General features: G+C 45.2%; 1 protein-coding gene across 1 annotated transcript in view; it reads left to right on the forward strand.

The window, feature by feature from the left end:
* Nucleotides 1–26,363, forward strand: part of LOC126235215 (dynein axonemal heavy chain 8-like) — a 570,318-nt gene that overhangs the window by 87,806 nt on the left and 456,149 nt on the right. The window contains exons 5-6 of the mRNA XM_049943945.1: nucleotides 10,213–10,376; nucleotides 17,193–17,369. Coding sequence (XP_049799902.1) covers nucleotides 10,213–10,376; nucleotides 17,193–17,369 — 341 coding nt within the window. The remainder of the gene's footprint in view (nucleotides 1–10,212; nucleotides 10,377–17,192; nucleotides 17,370–26,363) is intronic.

Here is a 26,363-nt window from a genome sequence, read left to right on the forward strand (position 1 = left end):
CCGATGCAATAGTTGTTGATCTGTAATTATGCGAGTGAGTTCTTTTATTTTTCTTATACACAGGAGTCACTAGCGCTTTTTTCCATTCGCTTGGGACTTTTCGCTGTGTGAGAGATTCGTGATGAAATGAAATGATCGTGTGGTATTGTTCGCGGGGAGGCCCCGTTCGGGGATTTTTGGCCTCCGATTTGCAAGTCTTATTTCAGGAGGCGCCACATTGGGCGACTTGCACATCGGTGATGATGAGATGATGGTGACAACAACACAACACTTAGTCCACGAGCGGAGAAAATCTCCAACCCGGCCGGGAATCGAAAGCGGGCCCATTGCATGGTAGACCGGGCGAGGTGGCGCAGTGGTTATCACACTGGACTCGCATTCGGGAGGACGACGGTTCAATCCCGTCTCCGGCCATCCTGATTTAGGTTTTCCGTGATTTCCCTAAATCGCTTCAGGCAAATGCCGGGATGGTTCCTTTGAAAGGGCACGGCCGATTTCCTTCCCCATCCTTCCCTCACCCGAGCTTGCACTCCGTCTCTAATGACCTCGTTGTCGACGGGACGTTAAACACTAAGCTCCTCCTCCTCCTCCATTGCATGGTAGGCAAACACGTTTACAAGTCAGCTAAGCAGACGGGCAGATTTGTGATAAATACAGGCTAAGTAATGCCGCAGAATTGGGATTCCATCAGGATCTGGCGACTTTGTTTCAAAAAATGGTTCAAATGGCTCTGAGCACTATGGGACTTAACATCTGAGGTCATCAGTCCCCTAGAACTTAGAACTACTTAACCTTACTAACCTAAGGACGTCACACACATCCATGCCCGAGGCATGAATCGAACCTGCGACCGTAGCGGTCGCACGGTTCCAGAGTGTAGCGCCTAGAACCGCTCGGCCACCCTGGCCGGCGACTTTGTTTCAACTCCTTCAATTGCTTCTCTACGCCGTGGTTGCATATTTCCACGTACACCATACGGGAGTCTGTGCGATGGTCAAATGAAGGTATGTCTTTACGATCCCACTGCGTGAACGACTTTTTAATCGCGGAGTCTGTGCGATGGTCAAATGAAGGTATGTCTTTACGATCCCACTGCGTGAACGACTTTTTAATCGCGAAATTTAAAACTTCAGCTTTCCTTTTGCTAACCTCTACCGCCACGCCATACAGGTCAACGAGTGACTGAACAGAAGACTTTGTCCTGCTTAAAGATTTTACGTATGCCGAGAGTTTTCTCGGGCTCTCGGAAAGATCTTTCTCTAAGATATGACGGTGGGAGTTGTTGTGTGCTTTGCACATTGCTCTTCTTAGGGACGCAGGAATTTCTACTAACTTTTGCCTGTCTACATTTGCACGCTCTTTTTTGAACCGAAAGTGCAGCTCTCAGTCCGCATTTGATTACTAAACCATGAAGGGTCCTTTCCATCACTAATCCACTTACTTGGCACTGCCGAGTGGTGGTGGTTAGCTCCCATGGGACCAAACTGATGAGGTCATCGGTTCCTAGGCTTACACACTACTTAATCTAACTTACGCTAAAGACAACACGCACACAAACACACACACGCACATACACACACACGCACGCACGCACACACACACATGCCCGAGGCAGGACTCGAACCTCCGACGTGGGGAGCCGCGCGAACCATGGCAAGGCGCCTGATCCCGCGCGGCTTACTTGGCACAAACATCTCAAGAACACGATTTACAATCAGTTTAAACATTGCCCATGAAACCTCTGCGTCCGTCACACTGGAGCTAAAATGATGTCCATTCGTTGTCTAAACGGGATGCTGACAACTGCTTCTCTGATTTTTCTGTCATAAACACGCTTCTGGATTTCTTGACAGATTTATTAACTTTAGTAACCATCGTCGCTATGATGTAATGATCAATAACCAAAATGTTCAAATGTGTGTGAAATCTTATGGGACTTAACTGCTAAGGTCATCAGTCCCTAAGATTACACACTACTTAACCTAAACTATCGTAAGGACAAACACACACACTCATGCCCGAGGGAGGACTCGAACCTCCGCCGGGACCAGCGGCACAGTCCATGACTACAGCGCCCAAGACCGCTCGGCTAATCCCGCGCGGCGATCACTAACCCCCGTGTCTATACTGACACTGACGATAAGGTTAGGCCTGTTTGTAACTGCCAGGTCTAAAATATTTCCAGTGCGTGTGAGTTGTCTTAACTAGTTCTTCAAGGCAGATTTCGGAAAACGTGTTCAGAGATACTTCACAACACTGTCTCTCCGCACCACCTGCAGTGAATCTATAGAAAATAAAAAAGAAAGAAAGAAAAAAGCACCGAATGACAACATTTAGCGTAACAGTCCTTCACAATTTGACCATTCCGACGGAGCTGTCCACCTCAAATGTAACTCACATCCTTCGCTGTCTATATTTTGGGAATTTGCGTGTTTCGCACGGTCATTTCTGCATGAACCGTTAGTGGGTCTGGTTGCCACACATCTTATTCGGATCTGACCCTGTGCTTGCACTACTATTCTGCTTGATAGGAGGATTGGAACAAGCTGCAACATCCTTGTGAGGACAAACGACGAATTAAATCACTAAGATGTGGCGGCCACAGCTTGCAAAAATCGCAGTGAATGCCCAAGAGATCAGTGCATTTAATTAATACTGGTATACACACGGATTTGCTACCTAGAAACTACAGCAAACCGTAACTCGTCGTCGTTGTTTACTGCAAGCACAGTTATGTAATTTTATTTAATTAAAATTTTCAGATAAATAGTATCTCCCAGCTCTTTCCTGATAACTGTCGTTACACTACTTATTGACAAAATTTAACTGCATACTAAATTAACTACTTATCAACATCTTGGTCGTTTCATTTTGCTTACATCCTAGGTTACGCACGACTACATATGTTAATTACAGTAAAAATAATTGATATTTCCTTCACATAACGAGTTTAAAATTTACAACTGGGATATACTTCAAAGTATAATCCTCCTGGTTTGCGACCTGCGGCAGTAGCATCGTGTTTCTGGAATGCTGATGACCTTGAAAGGGGTAAAGAGCGCAGATCTAGTGACATCAGCATTTCCTTAGAAGTTTGCACTGACAGGTAATGGTTTTAAATTAGTTTTAAATTCTAACAGTTCCACTTGTTCAGAAACTAGTGCCGTACTTCCTCTGGCAAATAATTGCCAGTTGCCTCCACGACACATTCTGCACCACGGGGAAGGTGCAGTCAGTCTTCTTCTAGGGTCCTCGATCGCTGTACTACAACATGTCGCAGACGACGGCCTTAGGATACACAAAAGTTATATCTCCTACACACCCTAGTGCCTATCACATCGCCTCATGCTGATCAGTCCACATCTTCACTCCGAACTTCTGCCATATTTATTTATATAACAGGTTTTTTCTGGTGACTCAGACATTCTCCTCTCTTTTTCTTGAAGGTAAATCTCCAGCTCTCACTTGCATACTTCCTCGGGTATTTGTTTAACTGATGACATAATGATCCTTCCCATGGAAATGGAAATGAGCGTTTGGCGTCATTGGCCAGGAGGCCCGTTAGGGGGCAGGTCTGGCCGCTTTGGTGCAGGTCTTATTACATTTGACGCCACTTTGGGCGACCTGCGCGCCGGATAGGGATGAAATGATTATGAAGACAACACAACACCCAGTCCCTGAACGGAGAAAATCTCCGACCCAACCGGTAATCGAACCCGGGCCCGAAGGACGGCAATCCGTCACTCTGACCACTCAGCTATCGGGGCGGACATCCCTCCCCTACCAAGTTGCATATTAAACTTCCTGGCAGATTAAAACTGTGTGCTGAACAGAGACTCGAACGCGGGACCTTTGCCTTTCGCGAGCAAGTGCTCTACCATCTGAGCTACCCAAGCACGACTCACGCCCTGTCCTCACAACTTTACTTCTGCCAGTACCTCGTCTCCTACCTTCCAAGCCCGCATCTCGTGGTCGTGCGGTAGCGTTCTCGCTTCCCACGCCTGGGTTCCCGGGTTCGATTCCCGGCGGGGTCAGAGATTTTCTCTGCCTCGTGATGGCTGGGTGTTGTGTGCTGTCCTTAGGTTAGTTAGGTTTAAGTAGTTCTAAGTTCTAGGGGACTGATGACCATAGCTGTTAAGTCCCATAGTGCTCAGAGCCATTTGAACCATTTGAACTACCTTCCAAACTTTACAGAAGCTATCCTGCGAAGTGGTAGAGCACTTGCCCGCGAAAGGCAAAGGTCCCGACCGAGCGAGGTGGCGCAGTGGTTAGCACACTGGACTCGCATTCGGGAGGACGGCGGTTCAATCCCGTCTCCGGCCATCCTGATTTAGGTTTTCCGTGATTTCCCTAAATCGCTTCAGGCAAATGCCGGGATGGTTCCTTTGAAAGGGCACGGCCGATTTCCTTCCCCATCCTTCCCTCACCCGAGCTTGCGCTCCGTCTCTAATGACCTCGTTGTCGACGGGACGTTAAACACTAATCTCCTCCTCCTCCTCCAAAGGTCCCGAGTTCGAGTATCGGCCCAGCACACAGTTTTAATCAGCCAGGAAGTTTCATATCAGCGTACACTCCGCTGCAGAGTGAAAATCTCATTCTGGAAACATCCCCCAAGCTGTGGCTAAGCCATGTCTCCGCAATATCTTTTCTTTCAGAAGTGCTAGTTCTACAAGGTTCGCAGGAGAGCTTCTGTAAAGTTTGGAAGGTAGGAGACGAGATACTGGCGCAGAAGTAAAGCTGTGAGAAGGGGACGTCAGTCGTGCTTGGGTAGCCCAGATGGTAGAGCACTTGCCTGCGAAAGGAAAAGGTCCCGAGTTCGAGTCTCGGTCCGGCACACAGTTTTAATCTCGCAGGAAGTGTCATACCAGCGCACACTCTGCTGCAGAGTGAAAATCTCATTCTGAAGTTGCATATTGTTTCAATCCCTATTTCAACTCTTTCAGTGATTGTTGTGCTAACCACATTCCAAATATGACGCAATAGGCAAGTGGATGACAGTAGATGGTTAGCATTCTATGGTCTGCTGAGAACCTTGAAGGTTTTGATTTAATGTGGGAACTCAATGTCTAAGGACCATAAGATTTTAGGAAAGAGTTTAACTGTTTCTTTTGCTTGCGCGACTGAATAACTTATTCCAAAGATGGCAGTATCCTACCGGGGTACGTAAAGGCAACAGCCCCCTACTGCACATCTGTTAATAAAATGAGTACGTATTACTAAGCAAGTTAGTCTGTATTCAGATTCATTCTTTCACTGTGCAGCTGAGTGTGCGTCATTCAGAAATTCTAATAAAAAGATTATAAACAACTGTTTGCCGAATTGGAACTCGAGCAGAGTAAAATGTACACTCCAAAAATAGCCCGTACCTGTAGCCAAGCAATTTCTCTTCTGTTTCCTTTCTTCCAGAAGTGTTGGTCCAACAAAGTACGCAGGAGAGTTTGTGTGAAGTAGGAGTATGTGAAGCAAGAGAGATGTGGTGGTAGAACTCAAGCGCTGAGGGTGCGTCTTGGATCTTGCATGGCTGGCAAAATCGGAAAGTGCATTACAAACGAAAAGTAAAGAGCGGTGTGGCACAGTATCTAATCTCTCATAAACATTATTGTATCCTCTTTTCAATTGACGTGTGTAATCATTTCCGTAAGATTCGGTAAAATTATATGTTCAAGACTCTTGCAATACATATATACATTAAGTGAGTTTGCAGTTGCGAATAAGGACAACCATCAGCTGTGGAATGGAATGGGGACAACGAAAATTTGTGCCGGATCGGACTCGAACCCGGATTTACCACTTATCGCGAGTGGTCGCCTTTCCATTTGGCTATCCGTGCACGACTCACGGCCAGACCCACACTTCCACAGGTTGTCAAATATGCGTCGTAGTTAGTCGTCAATGGCAGCCAAATGGTAAGGCGACCGCTCGCGATAAGCGTGAAATCCTTGTTCGAATCCCGGTCCGGCACAAATTTTCACTGTCGTCATTCCATTCTACAGCTGTTGGTTGTCCTTATTCGCAACTGCGAATTCGTTTAATGTATTTCATAACGGCTGTAGTCACCGCAATGCATGCATGTCCAAAGGAACTTTGCACTGTAATCAGAATAACGTAGGCACTGCAGTATCGTATATATCTTGCAATATATTCCAAAAATCACTAGCCTGAGCAACAGTCACTTCTCACCTAAATAATACGGGGGTTGGAACTTTGATACTGTTAACTACGAGGGTGAGTCAAATGAAAACCTTAAGTTTGTAATAACAAATCGAAATTTCGCGTCGTTTTCCTGTAAGTTGGTAAGCGTGCTACAAACAGGTTGCAGAATGGCCTGTAGGTGGCAGCATAGTGCAGATGCACACATACCGTCGCAGTATCAGTACAAAGATGGCTCCCCCACTTGCGACTTGCACCAGGGAAGAAGAGCGTTCTGTTATTCGGTTTTTGCGTAGTGAAGGTGTGAAACCTACTGAAATTCATCGACGAATGAAGGTTTAGTACGGTGATGCATGTTTGTCACAGCAGCAAGTCTACGAATGGAGTAGGAAGTTCGCAAATGGTGTGACTTCAGTGGAAGATGCTCCTCGTCCAGGTCAGGCACAACGAGTTGTGACTCCACAGAACATTGCAGCAGTTGAAGCCATAGTGAAGGAAAACCGCTGAGTGACACTGAATGACATTGCAGCATGTTTACAGATTAGTCATGGGTCAGCACTCCACATTGTGCATGATGTGCTCCAGTTTCACAAAGTGTCTGCAAGATGGGTGCCACGGCAGCTGACTCCTGAAATGAGAGGACGACGTGTTGATGCTTGTGAAGAACTTCTTCGGCGCTTTGAACGAGAAGGTTATGGCTTTCTTGCAAGAATCGGTACTGTGAACGAAACCTGGGTTCACTTCCACTAACCGGAAACGAAGAGAGCGAGAACCATCATCAGGGAGGGTTATGATGACTCTCTTTTGGGACGAAAAAGACGTCATTTTGGAGCATTACATGCCTAGACGGATCACTGCTACCAGCGCATCATACACAGATCTCCTAAAAAATCATCTGCGGCCTGCAATCAAATCAAAGCGACGTGGATTGCTGTCAGCAGGTGTCCATTTGCAACATGGCAATCCAAGGCCCCACACTGCCCGTACAACAGTTGCAACAATCACAGTCCTGCATTTTGAGTGTCTTCCTCATCCACCATACACACCAGACCTTCCCCCAAGTGATTTCCGTATGTTTGGACCACTCAAAGAAGGAATGGTAGGAAGGAAGTTCCGTTCTGATGAAGAGGTACGCCACGTGGTGCACGAGTGGTAGTGCGGACTACCGAAAGTATTTTTTTCTAAAGGAATTTTTGCACTTTATAAGTGCTGGAGGACTTGCATTGAGCGTGGGGGAGATTATGTAGAAAAGTGATACAGCTTTGTACCACTTCTGCACAATAAATAATATTTAAAAAATATTTAAGGTTTTCATTTGACTCACCCGCGCATTTATTTACAGCTCATACAAAATAGATACGTATTTCAAAGTTTTACTGGCCTTCAAAGTAGGCACCAGCATTATGTATAACCCGTTGCCAACAATGTGGAAGTCGTAGGATACTCTTAGCAGTGCCAGTTGTGTTGACAGTTCGAGCGGCGCGGTCTATTGCCTGACGAATTTGTAGCAGTTAAGAAGCGAATGCTGTGAAGTGTTTCCTTCAGTTTAGAAATCGAGTTGAACTCAACGAGGGCTCAAGTCAGGGGAGTGCAGCAGGTGGTATAGCACTTAGCATCACCATCAGTCAAACAAATCAGTAACAGCATGCACTGTACGTTCTTGAGCATTGTCCTGCAAAATGATGGTCAGGTCCCGCAGGAAGTTTCATCACTTCTGTCTCTATGCCGTTCATTTTTGGAACACAACCTACGACAAGCTTAGAGACAGAAGTGATGACACTTTCTGCAGGACCTGACCATCAGTTTGTAGGACAGTGCTCAAGCACGTACAGTGCAAGCTGTTACTGATTTGTTTGACTGATAGTGCTGCTAATTGCTGTATCACCTACTGCACTCCCCTGACTTAAACCCTCGTTGAGTTCAACTCGATTTCTAAACTGCAGGAAACACTTCACGGCATTCGCTTCAGAACTGCTACAAATTCGTCAGGTAAAAGATCGCGCCGCTCGAACTGTCACCACAACAGGCACTGCTAAGAGTATCCTACGATTTCCACATCGCTGGCAACAGGTTATACACAATGCTGGTGACTACTTTGAATGTCAGTAAAACTTTAAAACACGTATCTATTTTGTACGAGCTGTAAATAAATAATTGCCACTATTGAAGTTCCAACCCTCATACATAATATTTGTCTCATTTAGTAATTGTTTTCACGAAACTGCTGTAGTGTCTACACGTTCTACTGTATAGGATACAGTTGTTAGGTCAACTTTTGGACTATTTAGTGCTGTTGTATATTTGTTACGCACCACGTGGGAAAGTTAATGTATGTAATCATTGTTTTACTACATTAACCAGGTAACATATTGTAATTACATTTATTAATTATAAGCAATATAATACGGTGCAATATCCGTAGTTAATTTCAGATAAAGTAATCAAAAGCACCAGCTGCAGGAATTTAATCAAAGTAAACCATAAATATTTTAAATAAAAATTGATCTGTTTTCTACCTTTAACGAACCTTGTCCTAAAACAGTTAACATTCCTCTGTGAAACCCTATAATTAGAAATAAAATAATATGCTCAATGTACTGTATGTATTGTAGGTCATCCGGGGAACCAGAAACGAAGGAGAGGCTCCGTCCCCGCTGCAGCCGCATTGGTCCACAACCCCACGACGACTACCGCAGTCCACTTCACCCCTCCGCCGCCCCACACCGAACCCAGAGTTATTGTGCGGTTCGTCCCCCGGTGGACCCCCCAGGGAACGTCTGACACCTGAGGAGTGTAACCCTTATGTTTGCGTGGTAGTGTAATGGTGGTGTACGCGTATGTGGAGAACTTGTTTGCGCAGAAATCGCCGACATAGTGTAACTGAGACGGAATAAGGGGAAGCAGTCAGCATTTGCCGAGGCAGATGGAAAACTGCCTAAAAACCATCCACAGACCGGCCGGTTCACCGGACCTCGACACAAATACGCCGGGCGGATTCGTGCCGGGGACCAGGCGCTCCTTCTCGCCCGGAAAGCCGTGCGTTAGACCGCACGGCCAACCGGGTCGGCATGCTCAATGTACTAGCAGTTGTCTCAGGGTCACCTTCTTTTGAGAAAATGGAACATTGTCAGGAAGTGGTATCAGATGACTGTGTATGTGTGAGATGGTAGGAGGCTGCTATTATATTAATGACTGTAATATGTGGTGGGTTGAACATCAGGCATTAACAGCAGTGATTCCAGCTTATACTCATCACTCTTCACGACCGAAGAGCTGGGCGACCTCACAGCATACGTTGAAGCACTGTACAACAGACTTCCCCGTAAACATCTCACAGTCGTCTATCTCCCAACTTATCTGCTCTGTTCCCCTCCACGTTTTCCCAAAGTCACACTGGGTATGTGCTTACATTTAATTGGATAGGTCAGATTATTCATCTCGCCAGTCGAGTTACATGTTAGCAACTTTCATTGCTCTTGCATAGTACCTTCTCTTCCCGTACTAACATAAACACACATTTGCAAAAAAAAAAAAAAAAAAAAAAAAAAAAAAAAAAAAAATCGTCTAAATAAATACCTGAGTATTGTTTAGCTTCTCGATATCTTTCCAGAATATATAAACTCCCTGCTGTGTTGCGTCATAACTCTTCTGAGGTCCTCAGGCTCGTGCCTTGTCCATTGTCGCCGCTGAGCTACAATCGCAATTCCTCCCCATTGCTCGTCGAGACGTATCTAGTAATTACTTGTACTCGTTTAATGCACGGTAAGAAGAGCCCGGCCGCCAAACACCACTCCTCCTACTGAACAACCAGCTCGGCTCTGAATCATCTTTGTTAGCCTACGATAAGGAACTTACTCACTTAACTCGCTTTTAAAAATTGGTTTTCATGTACGAGAATCAGCTTGATTAACAGGCTCACGAACATTACTTTACGCCGAGTTTGTCTCGCACACAAAGTCTAAGCTCAACTGCAGCGGCAGTAGCGCGACAAGAAAGAATTACGAGTAAAAGCAGAACAACGCTGGATGGGCAGGAATGATAAATTTGGTTGTTATTTGGTAGACACGAAGAGGAACATCGATGAGCTAGTGGTGTTCCACATACCACCGGAGCTGACAGAGCTGCTGCCGTCGCCGGACGTGGTGAAGTCGGTGCTCGACAAAGACACCAGCATCATCGGCCGCGTCGAGTACGTCATCACCGTCTGGACCAGGCAGATCGAGCAGGTGAGTGCTCGTTTAGCTATTTGTCGTATGGCGAACTCTTCGCTCAAAGCAGTTCAAAGAAGTTAATTGAGCGTGAAAATGAAATGCGAGGACCTTTGACCTATTGCCCTATGTTCTTACAAGTAACCGGACTTTAGGATCCGCCAGCAAACCCGAAGAGTCTTCCGAGAACAATTCTTTAATGTCACATACAGTATGGTGCTCAAACTTGTGGGATCCATACCATATAGGACTAACAGATGATTCTGAACGTATACAAAGAAGGACCGCGCGAATGGTCAGAGGCTTGTTTAATCCAAGGGAGACGGTCAAAGAGACACTGAAAGAACTGAACTGGATGACGCTTGAAGATTAACTTCAACTATCAAGTGAAAGCCTAATTTCAAAGTTTCAAGAATCCACTTTACATGAGGAGTCTGAGACCCCCTAAGTACCGCTCTCGCAAGGATCACGAACACGAAATTAAACTAATTACAGGGTGCACGGACGCGTTCAAGCACTCATCCTTCTCCCGCGAAAATAAAGAGAAGAAGCCCTAATAACTGGCACAGTGCTAAAAACCCTAAGCCATGCCATTTACAGTGATTTGTAGAGTATAAATGTATACGTAGATTTTGATATTATTTACCACAGTTGGACAATAGTCATTTATTTTATCATAGGCTCTTAAGAAAAAGAAAATAAGAAACCGCGCGCCACGACGGAATTATCCGAATGGGACGCAAATCGTTAGATGTGAAGAATATGTAGAGGAAAAAAATTATTACAATTTTAGAAAAATTGGATGATTTATTCAGGAGAAAGAGTTCACAAATTGAGCAAGTCAATAAAGAGTAGGTCCACCTCTGGCCCTTACGCTAGCAGTTATTCGACCTGGAATTGACTGATAGAGTTGTTGGATGTCCTCTTGAGAGATATCGTGTCAAATTCTATCCAAATGGCGCTTTACATCGTCAAAATTCGAAGCTTGCGCATAATACTCCAAACGTTCTCCTCGGGGAGAGATCCGGCGACATTTCTGGCGAAGGAAGAATTTGGCAAGCACGAAGAGAAGCAATAGAAACTTCGCCATTTGCGGGAGGGCATTATATTGCTGAAATGTAAATCCAGGATGGCTTGCAATGAAGGACAACAAAACGGAGTATAGAATATCTTCGGTGAATCGCTATGCTGTAAGGGTACCACAGATGACAACCAAAGGGGTCTTGCTATGAGAAATAATGGCACCTCAGACCATCATTCCTGGTTGACGGTTCATATGGCGAACGACAGTCAGGCTGGTATCCCACCAATATCTGGAGCGTCTATAGACAAGTCCTCGCTGGTCATTGGGGCACAGTTCGAAGCGAGACTCATCACAGAAGACAATTCTACTTCAGTCAATGAGATTCCAGACCGAAGGCGTCTGTGCAGACGCCCTTGGAAGCGATGGAATACCAACCTGTCTGTCGCCGGCCATATGGCCCGACAACCAGGAGTGATGGTTTGGGGAGCCATTTCTTTACATAGCAGGACCCATCTGGTTGCCATCCGCGGCACCTTTACAGAACAGCGATACGTCGACGATATTCTACGTCCCGTTAGGTTACCCTTCGTGGCAAACCATCTTGGGCTTACACCCATACACGTGGAGAATTTCTACTGCTTGCCTTCGTGCTTGCCAAACCCTAGCTTGGCCAGCAAGCTCGCCAGATCGATCCCCAATAAAAACGTTTGGAGCGTTATGGGCAAGTCCCTCCAACCAGCTCGCGATTTTGACGATCTAACGCGCTAGTTGCACAGAATTTGTAAGATGTCTCTCAGGAGGGCATCTAACAACATTATCAACCAATGCCAATGATTGCATAATGGTCAGAGGTGGACCAGTGCTTGATCAATTTGTGAAGCTCTTTCTCTTGAATAAATCACACAATTTTTCTGAAATTGTTGTCTGTGTACACGTAAAGCACTTGTACCGATTTCCGTCCCGTTCGGATAATTCTTTTGTGGTGCTTGGCTTTCTTTTTTTTTTTTTTTTTTTTTGTTGCTGAATGTATACAGGGTGGTCCATTGATCATAGCCGGGCCAAATATCACACGAAATAATCGTCAAACGAAAAAAACTACAAAGAACGAAACTTGTCTAGCTTGAAGGGGGAAACCGGATGGCGCTATGGTTGGCCCTCTAGATGGAGCTGCCATAGGTCAAACGGATATCAACTGCGTTTTTTAAAATAGGAACCTCCATTTTTATTACATATTCGTGTAGTATGTAAAGAAATATGAATGTTTTAGTTGGACCACTTTTTTCGCTTTGTGATAGATGGTGCTGTAATAGTCACAAACGTATAAGTACGTGGTATCACGTAACATTCCGCCAGTGAGGACGGTATTTGCTTCGTGATACATTATTCGTGTTAAAATAGACTGTTTACCAACTGCGGAAAAGGTCGATATCGTGTTGATGTATGGCTATTGTGATCAAAATGCCCAACGGGCGTGTGCTATGTATGCTGCTCGGTATCCTGGACGACATCATCCAAGTGTCCGGACAGTTCGCCGGATAGATGGCACTGTAATAGTCACAAATATAATGGCTCACAATTTTAGACGAACATTTGGTAAGAGGTAGGGATGCTAAATTAAAATACAGAACGTAGGTACGTTTGAACATTTTATTTCGGTTGTTCCAATGTGATACATGTACCTTTGTGAACTTATCATTTCTGAGAACGCATGCTGTTGCAGCCTGATTACCTGTAAATACCACATTAATGCAATAAATGCTCAAAATTATATCCGTCAACCTCAATGCATTTGGCAATACTTGTAACGACATTCCTCTCAACAGCGAGTAGTTCGCCTTCCGTAATGTTCGCACATGCATTGACAATGCGCTGACGCATGTCTTCAGGCGTTGTCGGTGGATCACGATAGCAAATCTCCTTCAACTTTCCCCACAGAAAGAAATCCGGGGAGGTCAGCTCCGGTGAACGTGCGGGCCACGGTATGGTGCTTCGACGAGCAATCCACCTGTCATGAAATATGCTATTCAATACCGCTTCAACCGCACGCGAGCTATGTGCCGGACATCCATCATATTGGAAGTACATCGCCATTCTGTCATGCAGTGAAACATCTTGTAGTAACATCTGTAGAACATTACGTAGGAAATCAGCATACATTGCACCATTTAGATTGCCATCGATAAAATGGTGGCCAATTATCCTTCCGCCCATAATGCCGCACCATACATTAACCCGCCAAGGTCGCTGATGTTCCACTTGTCACAGCCATCGTGGATTTTCAGTTGCTCAATAGTGCATATTATGCCGGTTTACGTTACCGCTGTTGGTGAATGACGCTTCGTCGCTAAATAGAACGCATGCAAAAAATCTGTCATCGTCCCGTAATTTCTCTTGTGCCCAGTGGCAGAACTGTACACGACGTTCACAGTCGTCGCCATGCAATTCCTGGTGCATAGAAATATGGTACGGGTGCCATAGTTGTTGATGTAGCATTCTCAATACCGACGTTTTTGAGATTCCCGATTCTCGCGCAAGTTGTCTGCTACTGATGTGCGGATTAGCCGCGACAGCAGCTAAAATACCTACTTGGGCGTCATCATTTGTTGCAGGTCGTGGTTGACGTTTCACATGTGGCTGAACACTTCTTGTTTCCGTAAATAACGTAACTAGCTGGCGAACGGTCCGGACACTTGGATGATGTCGTCCAGGATACCGAGCAGCATACACAGCACACGGCCGTTGGGCATTTTGATCACAATAGCCATACATCAACACGTTATCGACCTTTTCCGCAATTGGTAAACGGTCCATTTTAACACGGGTAATGTATCACGAAGCAAATACCGTCAGCACTGGCTGAATGTTACTATTACAGCGCCATCCATCAGAAAGCGAAAAAAGTGGTCCAACTAAAACATTCATATTTCTTTACATACTACACGAATATGTAATAAAAGAATGGGGGTTCCTATTTTAAAAACCGCAGTTGATATCCGTTTGACCTATGGCAGCGCCATCTAGCGGGCCAACCATAGCGCCATCTGGTTTCCCCCTTCAAGCTAGACAAGTTTCGTCCTTTGTAGATTTTTCGTTTGACCTTTACCCTGGTCCCTATTGGTGAGCGATGTTTGACGTAGTTGCAATTTATCAGTAAAATACTACAATCTGGCGAATAAACAGCAAGCATCTTCCACCGTACAGTAAGTGGCACTAATAGGTTTTTTTTCAAACTCGGCCCGTCCAAATCCCATTGCTCTCCACCTGCCGCATCACATGCTGCCTTTGCTCCCTTATCTGTGGGGACAGCCACTCGCAGCTTTTTGCTTACAACCATGCTCGCGTACCTTAATGGCAAGTCTTTGTAATGTATACAGAAATTTTGAAACTAAACTATAAAAATTCGTAGTATGTCAACACCTTGTGATGGGAAAGGGGGCACTCTTGATACAAATTATTGAAAACAAATGTTGATGTGAGCTATCACTTATTTATAAGTCGCTTAAACCAATAAATTACTTCGAAAGAATTATTTGCGTTGAGCACCGTACATAGATTTACATTTGTGAGGAGTTAGTAATTCGCAATTCTGTAGTAAATAGTAATTATGAAACACCACACAAAGCCAGCTAGTGCATACAGAGCACACTACTGATTCCAGGACGTGATTCTCCCACTCTTTAACCTGCCACAACTCGTGTGTTTAGTTCCTACTGCTCTTGCTGTTAATGATTTCTCGGCGGGATTATACACGTATCATTGTGTACAGTTTGTTTTGTATTGTGTATTTAACCGCGGACCTAGAAACGACGGAGAGGCTTCGTCCTGCCATAGCACTCACTAGTTCACAACCCCACAACAGGCCACAGCAGTCCACCCACCCCACAGCCGCCCCACGCCGAACGCAGGGTTATTGTGCGGTTCGGCGCCTAGTGGACCCCCCTGGGAACGTCTCATACCAGACGAGTGTAACCCCAGATATTTGCGTGGTACAGTAATTATGGTGTACGCGTACGTGGAGACAGTGTTTGCGCAGCAATTGGCGACATAGTGTAACTGAGGCGGAATAAGGGAAACCCGCATTCGCCGAGGCAGATGGAGAAACGCCTTAAAACCATCCACAGGCTGGCCAGCGCACTGGACTTCGACACTAATCCGCGTGGCCGGATTCGTGCCGGGGGCCGGCACGCCTTCCCGCTCGGGAAGCAGCGCGTTAGACAGCGCGGTTAGCCGGGCGGACTAAAATTTAGCTTAGTGACGGCTCTTGCACTGTCAGTCTTCGGAGCCCCCTGCAGCTGTTCGGTCCTTCACTTACGTTGTACGGCTGATCGTGGCAAGTCGCTATACCCTCTTCAGTTCTTGGATTGACATATGTGGACTTTGAGGTTCCACTTTGTAAAATTAATAGACGTTTCTTTACCAACTTATGTGGTGCATCTCGCGGAAAAAACTGAACCGACGGAAAAAACAGTTTATTAATTTTACGAGGTGGGACTTGGAAGTCCGCATATGTGTACAATTGGCACGGAAGAGGTTATTGTTAGTCTAAGGCACGAATACTAGAATATACGGTAGGTATCACGAGACGTAAGTGCATTAGCAAGGCGCACCGCTGACGTCAGAGAGCACCCAATGATCCTAAAGTAGCTCGCAACTGCCATTATTTAGGGTAAGTTTTTAAGTGAAAAAGAATTGTCTGTTGCGCGATCGCCAACTTACTAACCACAGCAGACAACTAAGTAAGTTAGGAATTAAGTGTCATAGATTTCCTAAACACAATGTGACGAAGAGAAAATGGATAAATGCTTGTAAAAATGCGGATTTGTTTTCAGTCGAAAACGCCAGTGTCTGCTCAGTACATTTACTGCTTCGCATTATCAAAGGGATTTGATAAGTGAACTGTTGAATATTCCTTCGAAACGCTAGCTGAAAACTGATGCTGTTCCATCTTTAAATCTACCATCCTCTGGTGCTGATTTAGGGTTTAGTAATGAGCCTAATAATGAAAGAACTACGTGGGAAAAAAAACAGAGTTATCGTGAAGAAGTAGAAGATATTTTACAGGTAAATATATTGCCAACTAATAAAGAAATTACTACTAGATGAAACATTAACCGTAAAAACAAACACTACCGTAAATGGACAACGTGTGCTTACGTCAACTACTAGAAATTATGGAAACAGAAATAAAAGACTTTCGGCAACAGAATGCAGATTTACAGGGTCGTCTGTCTCTCGATGTAGCACTGAGTTACACGAAATTAAAACATGTTCAAAATGTAATTTGGGGCTCTTTTTCTGACTGCCAACAACAAGTGGTAATGAAAGGACTGTATACTAAGTGGTCATCTGAAGATACTTCAAAGGATACGACTTTACATTGCCTGTTTTCTAAAGAATTACCTTTTGTCAGAGGCATACTGAAATATCCTCTTCCTACAGAAGTCACTACTAAAAAGAAGACTCATGAAATTTAGTGTTCTTCCAAGTTTTACTTCATTTAAGCCTTAGTGTTCTGAAAACTCAAACTTATTAACAAAATTTGAAAAAAATGTAGTTGGGAGGCCTACACGCTAGTATTTTACCGACCATAGAAAAAAATGGTATGACTAATATAAAGCTTAGCAATAATAATAATAATACACTAAATCTGGAAAATCTCGATTACATTCGTATCTGCGCATGAGTTATACATGCGTGCTCCATGTGCCTATAAGCTTCAATGCAGTGCGACGTGGCGGGAGGGTTCACGGTGACTTCACAGCTTACAGCCCTCGTGCGCCTCGTGACTAGGGTTTTGTGTGACGGCGCAGGTGCTGACGCGCGCAGAGCGGCTGCGCTCAGTGCGGGAGGACACGGGCCCGCTAGACGAGCTGCACCAGTGGCGCCGCCTGCTGGCGCGATTCGGCTCCGTTGCAGAGCACACCGCCTCGCCCACCTGCCAGACGTTCGTCATTCTCCTCACAGTTGCCAGGTCTAAGCTCGCCAAGGTAAGCCTCAGTGTGAACGTTTTACTGGCCGAAATAGTTCGGTCTCACTTGACCAGGTATGGAAGTGTTACGTGTTGGATTTCTTTTTGAACACATTGGCAACATTTTGTTCCTTCGCTTTTTTGTTTTTTATTTTCATTTATTTTTTTCCATTGCGACAGCATACTGTTTAAACAGCTTTCACAAGCTTTGGTTCTAAATCAACCTTGTCCCCTATTGGTCTTCCCGTCGCAAACAACGCTGTCGCCTTCATCACCACCGCCGACAGTTCTTTCGTTAGTGAGATTGATTCTGAGACCATTAAAGTAATAGTTTATTTATACACTGACGGAAAAAAATCGCAGCACCAAATAGTTGTGCTACATAAATGAAAATTGGTAGGTGCGTTTCTACATCTGAAAGATGACGTCTATTAAAATTTCGCGCCAGTTACTTTTAAGGTTGGACGTGGGGAGTTGATGTTAGTCAAGAATGCCTTTGAGACGACGAAGAAGCCTTTATCAACAGCTGACTGAGTTTGAACGAGGTTATGTAATAAGGCTACGAGAAGCTGGATGTTCCCTTCACGAGACTGCAGAAATACTCTGCCGGAATGTAGCCACTGTACATGATTGCTTGCAGTGGTGGTCACGACAATGTATGGTCTCAAGACGACCAGGCGACCGGGCTTCGGACGACAAGGTGGTACTACCGATAAGGAAGACCATAGTACTGCATCTGCAACAGTAATCTGAGCAGCAGTTGGCGCCACAGTGACACAACGAACTGTTACAAATCGATTACTTCAAGGATAGTTCCGAGTCAGACGCCCTCTAGCGTGCATTCCACTGATCCCAAACGACCACCTGTTGCGACTGACCAGTGTCAAGTGAATGCTCATTGTAGGGCAAGGTGGAGGTCTCCTGTATTTTCGATGAAATCTGAATTTGTCTCGGTCCCAGAGATGGCAGTGTGTTTGATAGAAGGGGGCCTGTTGAGGGTGTGCAACAAATCTGTCTGCGTGCTAGACACACTGAACCTATCCCTGTAGTTATGGTCTGGGCTGCGATTTCGTATGAAAGCAGGAGCACTCTCGTGGCTATCTCACGCGCCATAACTGCAAATTTGTCAGTCTGTTTTTGCTGCCACTCATGAACAGCATTCCAAGAGGTGATTTCCATCAGGATAACGCTCGCCCACATACCGCTATTGTAACCCAACATGCTCTACAGACAGTGTCGGCAAGTTGCCTTGGCCTGCACGATCACCAGATCTGTCTTCAACCGAGCACGTATGGGACATCATTCGACGACAACTTCAGCGTCATCCGCAACCAGCATTAATCGTCCGTGTAGTGACCGACCAAGTGCAACAGGCATGGAATTCCATCCCACAAACTTGCATACGCGCCTGTACAACACAATGCGTGCACGTCTGCATGCTTGCATTCAACATTCTAGTAGTTACACCGGTTATTAATCTCCCCGCATTTCACATTTGCAATCGCTTATCTCGTGCTTACATTAACATGTGATCTTGCAATGTTAATCACTTAAATACGAAGTATGTCCACAAAGTAAGTTCCGTTTGGTTATATAAAACAAACGTGTACAGATACAGAAAAAATATTTATCGTACAAAAATCTACAACAGTTAAACTACTTTTCTACATAGCTTCCGAATGTTTGTAGGCACTTGTCATTGCGTGGCAGTTTTTGTATGCCTTCTTCATAGAAGGTTGCCGCCTGTGTATTGAACCATGTGGTAACATGTTCTTTCAGCTCGTCATCATCATTGAAGTGTTGACCACCAAGGACAGATTTTAAGGGGTAAGAAGAGATGAAAGTCTGTACGGACTATACGGAGGATGATCAAACGCCCGTAAGAGTTGTTTGGTCTCATTCGCCGTGTGAGGTCGGGCATTATCGTGAAAAAAAAAAACAACAACACCTTTTGACGGTAATCGTCGGCGCTTGTTCTGCATTGCGCAGCGCAATTTCTTAATGGTCTCGTAGCAAAATGCCTTTTCTGTCCCAAAAATCGGTGCACATTATTTATCGAGGTGTCAAGATTTGCTTAGGCTTAATCTTCGTTGGGGATGAAGTGTGCCTCCATTCCACTGATTGCCGTTTTGTTTCAGGGGTGTTGTACGATACCCAAGTTTCATCCCCCGCGAATATCCGAGAAAGAAAACCATCGCCTTCATCATTGTAGCGTGTCAAAAACTGAAGTGCACTGCCCACCCGTTGTTTTTTGTGTTGTTGAGTAAGAATTTTGGGTACCCAACGTGAGCAAAGTTTTAGAAATTTCAGTTTTTCAGTAACAATTTCATGAATTAGTGATCGTGAGATTTGCGAAACTTCCATAACAAGGGCACTAAGTGCAAACTTACGGTTGTGCTTAATCTTCTCTTCAATTGTGTGAACCAGTTCATCAGTAACCACAGACGGGCGTCCACTTCGCTCTCCATCGTGCACTTGATCACGTGCTTAATTGAGCAGTCTGGCCTATCTTCTAACCATTGAATCAGTCATAGCATTTTGTCCGTAAACCTCGCAGACTTGCCGATGAATTTCCTTTGATTTAACTTTATTTGCATTTAGAAAACGAATCACAGATCTGATTTCACAAGCGGCAGCATTTTCAATTACGGCTGACATTATAAAGAAGCACTACAAAGCACGCGTCGCAGCAGCGGTCTGAAAATGGCGTACATGTCTTCTTGAGTCAGAGCAACTGCCGCACATGCTCGGAACTGCGATCGTAGCGCTGCCGCGGATAGAAATAGAAACGTACTTTGTGGACGACCCTCGTATTTTACCTATACAAATGGGTTCCCGAATTTTCATTATATTACATTAAACATTTTTTGATGTTGCGATTTTGTTTCCGTCAGTGTATTTTTGGTTATAAAAATAACTACGTTTCCCGTAGTGTTATTAAAATGTTTGCGACTTGATAGTCTGTACTTCACTGTGGCCATGAAAACTGCAACACCATGAAGTTGATCTGCTACAAACATCAATTTGACATGACGTGTAAGTTTACTACATGTTTGGCTGTGCAAGTGATTAGCATTCCAGCGCAACTACACAAAATAGGTAGCACTGACGCCATCTACATCTACTGTATATAAAGAAAGGCCCACACAGCAGGCCTCTCATTCACAAATCGTATTTGAATGTTCTTTGTTTCTGAGGAGATCGTTTTGTGATTCTTATAAGTAGGAGAATCCTAGCACGTGTCTGAATTCGCTAGCAGCTGGATTGTGCCCTGTCGAGGCTTTTGTTTATCACCCTGTGATAGCGCTACTCTCATTGGTCGGGAAATGACGGTTGTCATGCGAATTTTAAATCTGTTGTTTCAGGTGGACCATACTGGAAACCATGGAGGATCGCACCTTCTCCTTCTCGACTAGCGCCGAAGAGGACAGACATATAGCGGTTGGACAAAAATATTGAAACAAGGCGAGAAATGCGTGCTTGAACATAAATGCAGACGCTAGTCAAGTCTACACGTTGCGCTGTTGTGTCAGACCACGAATGGCCCTGTGCAATGTCCTCAATACTCTGCAAGAGTCAGTTGTGGGCAAAACAACGTTCTGCATAATTACGAGTGTACTGTGTCGGAAATGACTTCGAACGTAGGTAAATTGTTTGTGCTCGTGTGGCGGGTGCTCCCGCAATCAGAGGATCAGAAGTGTTTGGAGTTCAACAGGCAGCACATCGAAGACATATACCGCATACAGAGAAAGCGGCAAAACATCATCCGCTAAGCCACAACGCAGATGGAAGTGTGTGTTGAGTGATAGTAATAGGTGGTTATTGAAGAGGAGTATGCTGGAAAATAGGACGACAGCTGCAAAAGTCACTGCAGAACTGAGTATCGCACCCGTGAAGTGGACGCCAAAATAACACGAAGGTAGCTTCATAAGCTAGGAACTACGGGCGACCTGGAATCCAAAAACCACTCATCCGTGACGCAAATGCCTGTAACAGGGATTGTGTGCTGAAGGTATAAAACCTGGACCATGATGCAATGGAAGAACGTATTTTGGTCGGCTGAGTCTTGTTTCGAACTGTTTCCATATTATGGCCCATTTTACGTCCCAGGAATGAAACGTGGCGGACTTCGATGATGATTAGGGAAGGCACGTTGCGGTATTCCTTGGGCTCCACAGTTACTCGGCAAGGATTCAATACTGCCAAGGATTATATGACCATTTTGGCTCATCAGGTCCGTCCCACAGTACAATGTTTGTTCCTCATTGGTGATACTGTGTTAGAAGACGACAGGGTCTTTGTACACTCCGCTCGCATCGTCCAGAACCGGTTTTGTAAGCACGAGGATGAACTGTCGCATCTTCCCTGGCCACCACACTCACCAGACGGCAATATTATTGAGCCATTGTGGTACGCATTGGAGAGAAAGATGCGTAATAGCTACCCACCTCTATCATCGTTACCTGAACTGGCCACAATTTTGCAAGGAAGAATGGTATAATTCTGTTGAAAACCACGAAAGACTTATATTTATCCATTCCTAGATGACTAGACGCTGTTTCGAATGACAAATTATCGTCCACCGTATTAGACATGGCAATGTTTTGCGTATTTCCACATTTTTGTCCATATCGTATATTGCTCTCTCGAGCCGTGCCGGATCGTACAGCCAAGCGTCGTACCTCGAGTCGTAAAATGGGATTCTTTGCAGCAAGACACGTATCCACGCGGACAGTGTGATGGCGCCCTGGTTTCTACTGTCAGCACATCGACCATTGTTGTGACAGCAGATAGAAGTGTGCCGACAATAGTGCCTCCTACAACACTGGTCGCAGGCGCGGAAACACGTCTTTCACATGTCTTTCTATTCTGTGTACAGCATCAAGCTCGATGTATTCGTGTGTGGCAGTTCTGAGGAGATTGAATGTTGTCATATTACATTCGTCATCATTGTATGGGTCCACATCTCGGTGTGACGATATGGGGTGCCACTGGGTACACAAGAAGATATCTCTTCCTCATAGTCAGTGATACGGACAACAGCCGTTGTGGTGTGCGTACTGTAAGACCTTCAGTACACACACCATCAGATTATTTGACTTGTCGCTCTAACGAAGTAGGCGAGTGTCAGCAATATGTCTCGTGGTCTTATCGTGGCGTGTTTATCTTCTGCCGTTAGGTCAGACGATAGAAATGCTACTTGCACGCTTACAGTAGCAGATTGATGGTGACCAACTTTAAACAGAACTTGATTAATTTTCGCACACATTTATTAAAATAATAACAAGCATAAAAATTACTTAACTTGGTTCTGGATGCTATTTACAATGGACAATCTGAAGTTCCTTTGGTATTGGTACGTTAATCTCTGATACTTGACAAGAGTGTCTATACATTTATCTTCATGGTTATGTACAGGAATATGGTAATCTTATTAGGCGCAGACTGAAACTTGACTATAGACTGGTACAGACAAATGTAGAACTCGTACAGACTGGTACAGACTAATGCAGACTGGTACAGACTGGTGCAGATAAATGCAGACTGACTAATCGGAGGTCTGTACACTCGTTATAATACCTCGCGCGTTCATGTATCACTGCGCGAGTGTGATCCGTGAGGAGAAAAGGTTCTAAGTTAGCAGCAATCTCATTGGCTGCGTTACATATTAATACGCGGATCGGCGGAAGCAGAATTTGGTCCGTCTCTATGGCAGCGCCATCTCGTAGTGCGGAGATGGATGAGCGCTGCGCCTGCGCTGTTGTGCTTAGCGGAGCGCGCTCTAGTGGGAAAGTTGTGTACGCGCTGACTACGCGGAACTATGTACACAACAGCCGTTATATTTCTAGTATGTTAACGCCAATGGCTGTGTCATATCTTCGAGTTCTCTTTGGCGTTAACTTTCAATAACATAACTGCATGTTGCTTGTGCCATCGTTAGCTACCTCGGTATAGAGTATGTTCGACTGTTGCCATTATCAGTACTGAAGTGTCGGCAGACTTGCCAACACTACGCACACTAACTGAAAGAGGCGGCCAAGATGCACGCGCTAACTCACGAAGGATGGAGTGAAGTCTGAAACAGGATACGTAATGAATGCTATAAAGAAAAGTACGTAGCTTCTTGAATACTTAACTTTTAATCCATCCTTTGTATACATCGTTCTTGATGAGACATCTGGAGATTGTGGCGATACAAGTGAGACTCTTTAGATACAAGCTATCTAAGGCTAATGGCGCCTTGCTAGGTCGTAGCCATGGACTTAGCTGAAGGCTATTCTAAATGTCTCTCGGCAAATGAGAGAAAGGCTTCGTCAGTGTAGTCGCTAGCAACGTCGTCTTACAACTGGGGCGAGTGCTAGTCAGTCTCTCGAGACCTGCCGTGTGGTGGCGCTCGATCTGCGATCCTGACAGTGGCGACACGCGGGTCCGACATGTACTAATTGACCGCGGCCGATTTAAAGCTACCACCTAGCAAGTGTGGTGTCTGGCGGTGACACCACAAGTACTGTCTCCAGATCCCTCAACTACTGAAAACATCTCTTCATTCGTTGGCTAGATACTGGCACACCTCCGCTCCCTAGCCCTAACGATTGATTAATTCTGTCAAAGAGTTGAAGCAACGTGGCGGCCGCGGTGGTCTCGCGGTTCTAGGCGCGCAGTCCGGAACCGTGCGACTGCTACAGTCGCAGGTTCGAATCCTGCCTCGGGCATGGATGTGTGTGATGTCCTTAGGTTAGTTAGGTTTAAGTAGTTCTAAGTTCTAGGGGACTAATGACCACAGCAGTTGAGTCCCATAGTGCTCAGAGCCATTTGAACCATTTGAAGCAACGTGGAATGACGTATCCCTGTCTACAGTGACCCAGGCTCGCAAGGTCCGTTCGACTTGATGCCCAATCAACTCATAGCCGCCGTTGCTGTCAGTGGTGCCAGCCGCGCCCCTCGCTCCCTCCCTCCCAAAACAAAAATGTCACCTACAAATTTAATCAAGCATTCTTCGTACTATCCTGCATACCTACATTAAGTAAAGATTAGCAAGTTTCTATACATTTTGCTGTTGCAATTTTAATGAACAGCAGTGTATTTGAAATGAATTTTAGCCATTTCAAGCTGTGCTGTTAAATATCTTTGTGTTCTACTGACTTGTACTGTCTCCTTGTCCTAGCTAACCTCGTCTTAATCCATGAAGCAAAGTTGGGAAACTACGATGGAGTAGGATTATGAATAGAATGGATAGCCTGAAGGTGCTTGAAGCATATTAAATGTAATTATAATTAAAGTGCAAAGCGATGTCGTTCAGACATGGAGGAGATACAGAGAGACAGGAACTGCCTATGGCATGCCTCGCTCAGGCCTCCCGAGGGCTACTACTGCAGCGGATGACCGCTACCTACGGATTATGGCTCGGAGGAACCCTGACAGCAGCGCCACCACGTCGAATAATGTTTTTCGTGCAGCCACAGAACGTAGTGTTACCACTTAAACTGAGGGCAATAGGCTGCATGATGCGCAACTTCGTTCCCGGCGTCCATGGCCAGGTCCATTATTGCAACTACGACACCATGCAGTGCGGTACAGATGGACCCAACAACATGCCGAATGGATTGCTCAGGACTGGCATCACGTTCTCTTCACCGATAAGTGTCGCATATGCCTTCAACCACACAACTGTGGTAGACGTGTTTGGAGGCAACCCGGTCAGGCTGAATGCCTTAGACACACTGTCCAGCGAGTGCAGCAAGGTACTATCTCCAGAGATTTCCCAGATGCAAGGCCTGCATGGTCACTTGATCTGAATCCATGTGACGATTCACTCTAGGGATACCTGCCAGGTGCTCGTTCATTCTCTATCTGATCTGAAGTCAGTGTACAGGAACACGATTCTCAGATTCTGCCGGAACTGCTGCGAGCAATTATCACCACATCGTTCTACGGATGCAGCATCTCGTTGACGTCTCCAGTGCTCATACTGAACAAATTGTGTAAGCGGCTGTTGATAATAAAATCAGCATTTTGCCTTTCTCACTTGTTTGACCTTTCCTACCCAAGTTCCTTTGCTAATTCATTACACAAGGAAACATTGCTATACATCTATCTTGAATTCACTGCCCTGGAATTACACCTGGTGGCCAAAATTGGAATTATTTTCTTTGTCAGCCCAAATCGGTTCCCCATCAACGCCTTGGAATATCTATCAAGTTTCGTTGCCATATGATAATTACAGCCCACACTGGACCTCCGTGAGTAGTTGTACTTTAATTATAACCACCCAGTATTAGCAAAACCAATTGGCAAATATGGAAACATAAACATTTATTACGCAATTTTCGACCAATCATTATTTAATATACAGGAAATACCCAGTTGTGCGATTTACGGGTCCGAGAAAATTCCACTGTAAGAAGTGCACACTCTTAAGAAAAAAAGAAAAGAAACGATTCACCACAAGGAGTTATGCAAATTGGTCACAAATTGGGATTCATTGACGGAAAATCCAGAACTGTAAACTTTGGCGGCCGCTGGATGAATGTGTGACGCTGCAAAGCATTTTCAACGTGCAGCTGGCAAGAACTGTCAACAGGGGAGCTATCGATACTAGAGCGTGAATTCTTTGCAAATTTCATTCCGTGTACCCAGTTGAACAGTAACTACGCCTCGCAGACAGGCGTGTGAACAATACATGCAGATATGAGTATTTGAGAGAGGACGTGTAGCTGGGCTCCGTGGAGCCGGTAGGAGTAATCAGCGAATCTCTCAAAATTTGAATAGGAGCGACGCCACTATTGGATGATGTTCACTGGAATGAGTGAGCTATGGCCAAACACAATGTCAAGAAGGAGGCGGTCGACCTAGAGGGACGAAAGAACGTGAGGTCCGAGCAATCTTCAGAGAGGCACTCGGAGCCCCGTATTCGTCATTATCATCGATCCGATGTGCTACTGGTGCTTCAGTGACCACAAGGACCATTAATAGGCGACCCACAGGAAGGGGACTGAGCTCACAGCGTACCTTC

This window comes from Schistocerca nitens, chromosome 2 (genome assembly GCF_023898315.1).
Source record: "Schistocerca nitens isolate TAMUIC-IGC-003100 chromosome 2, iqSchNite1.1, whole genome shotgun sequence".
NCBI lineage: Eukaryota > Metazoa > Arthropoda > Insecta > Orthoptera > Acrididae > Schistocerca > Schistocerca nitens.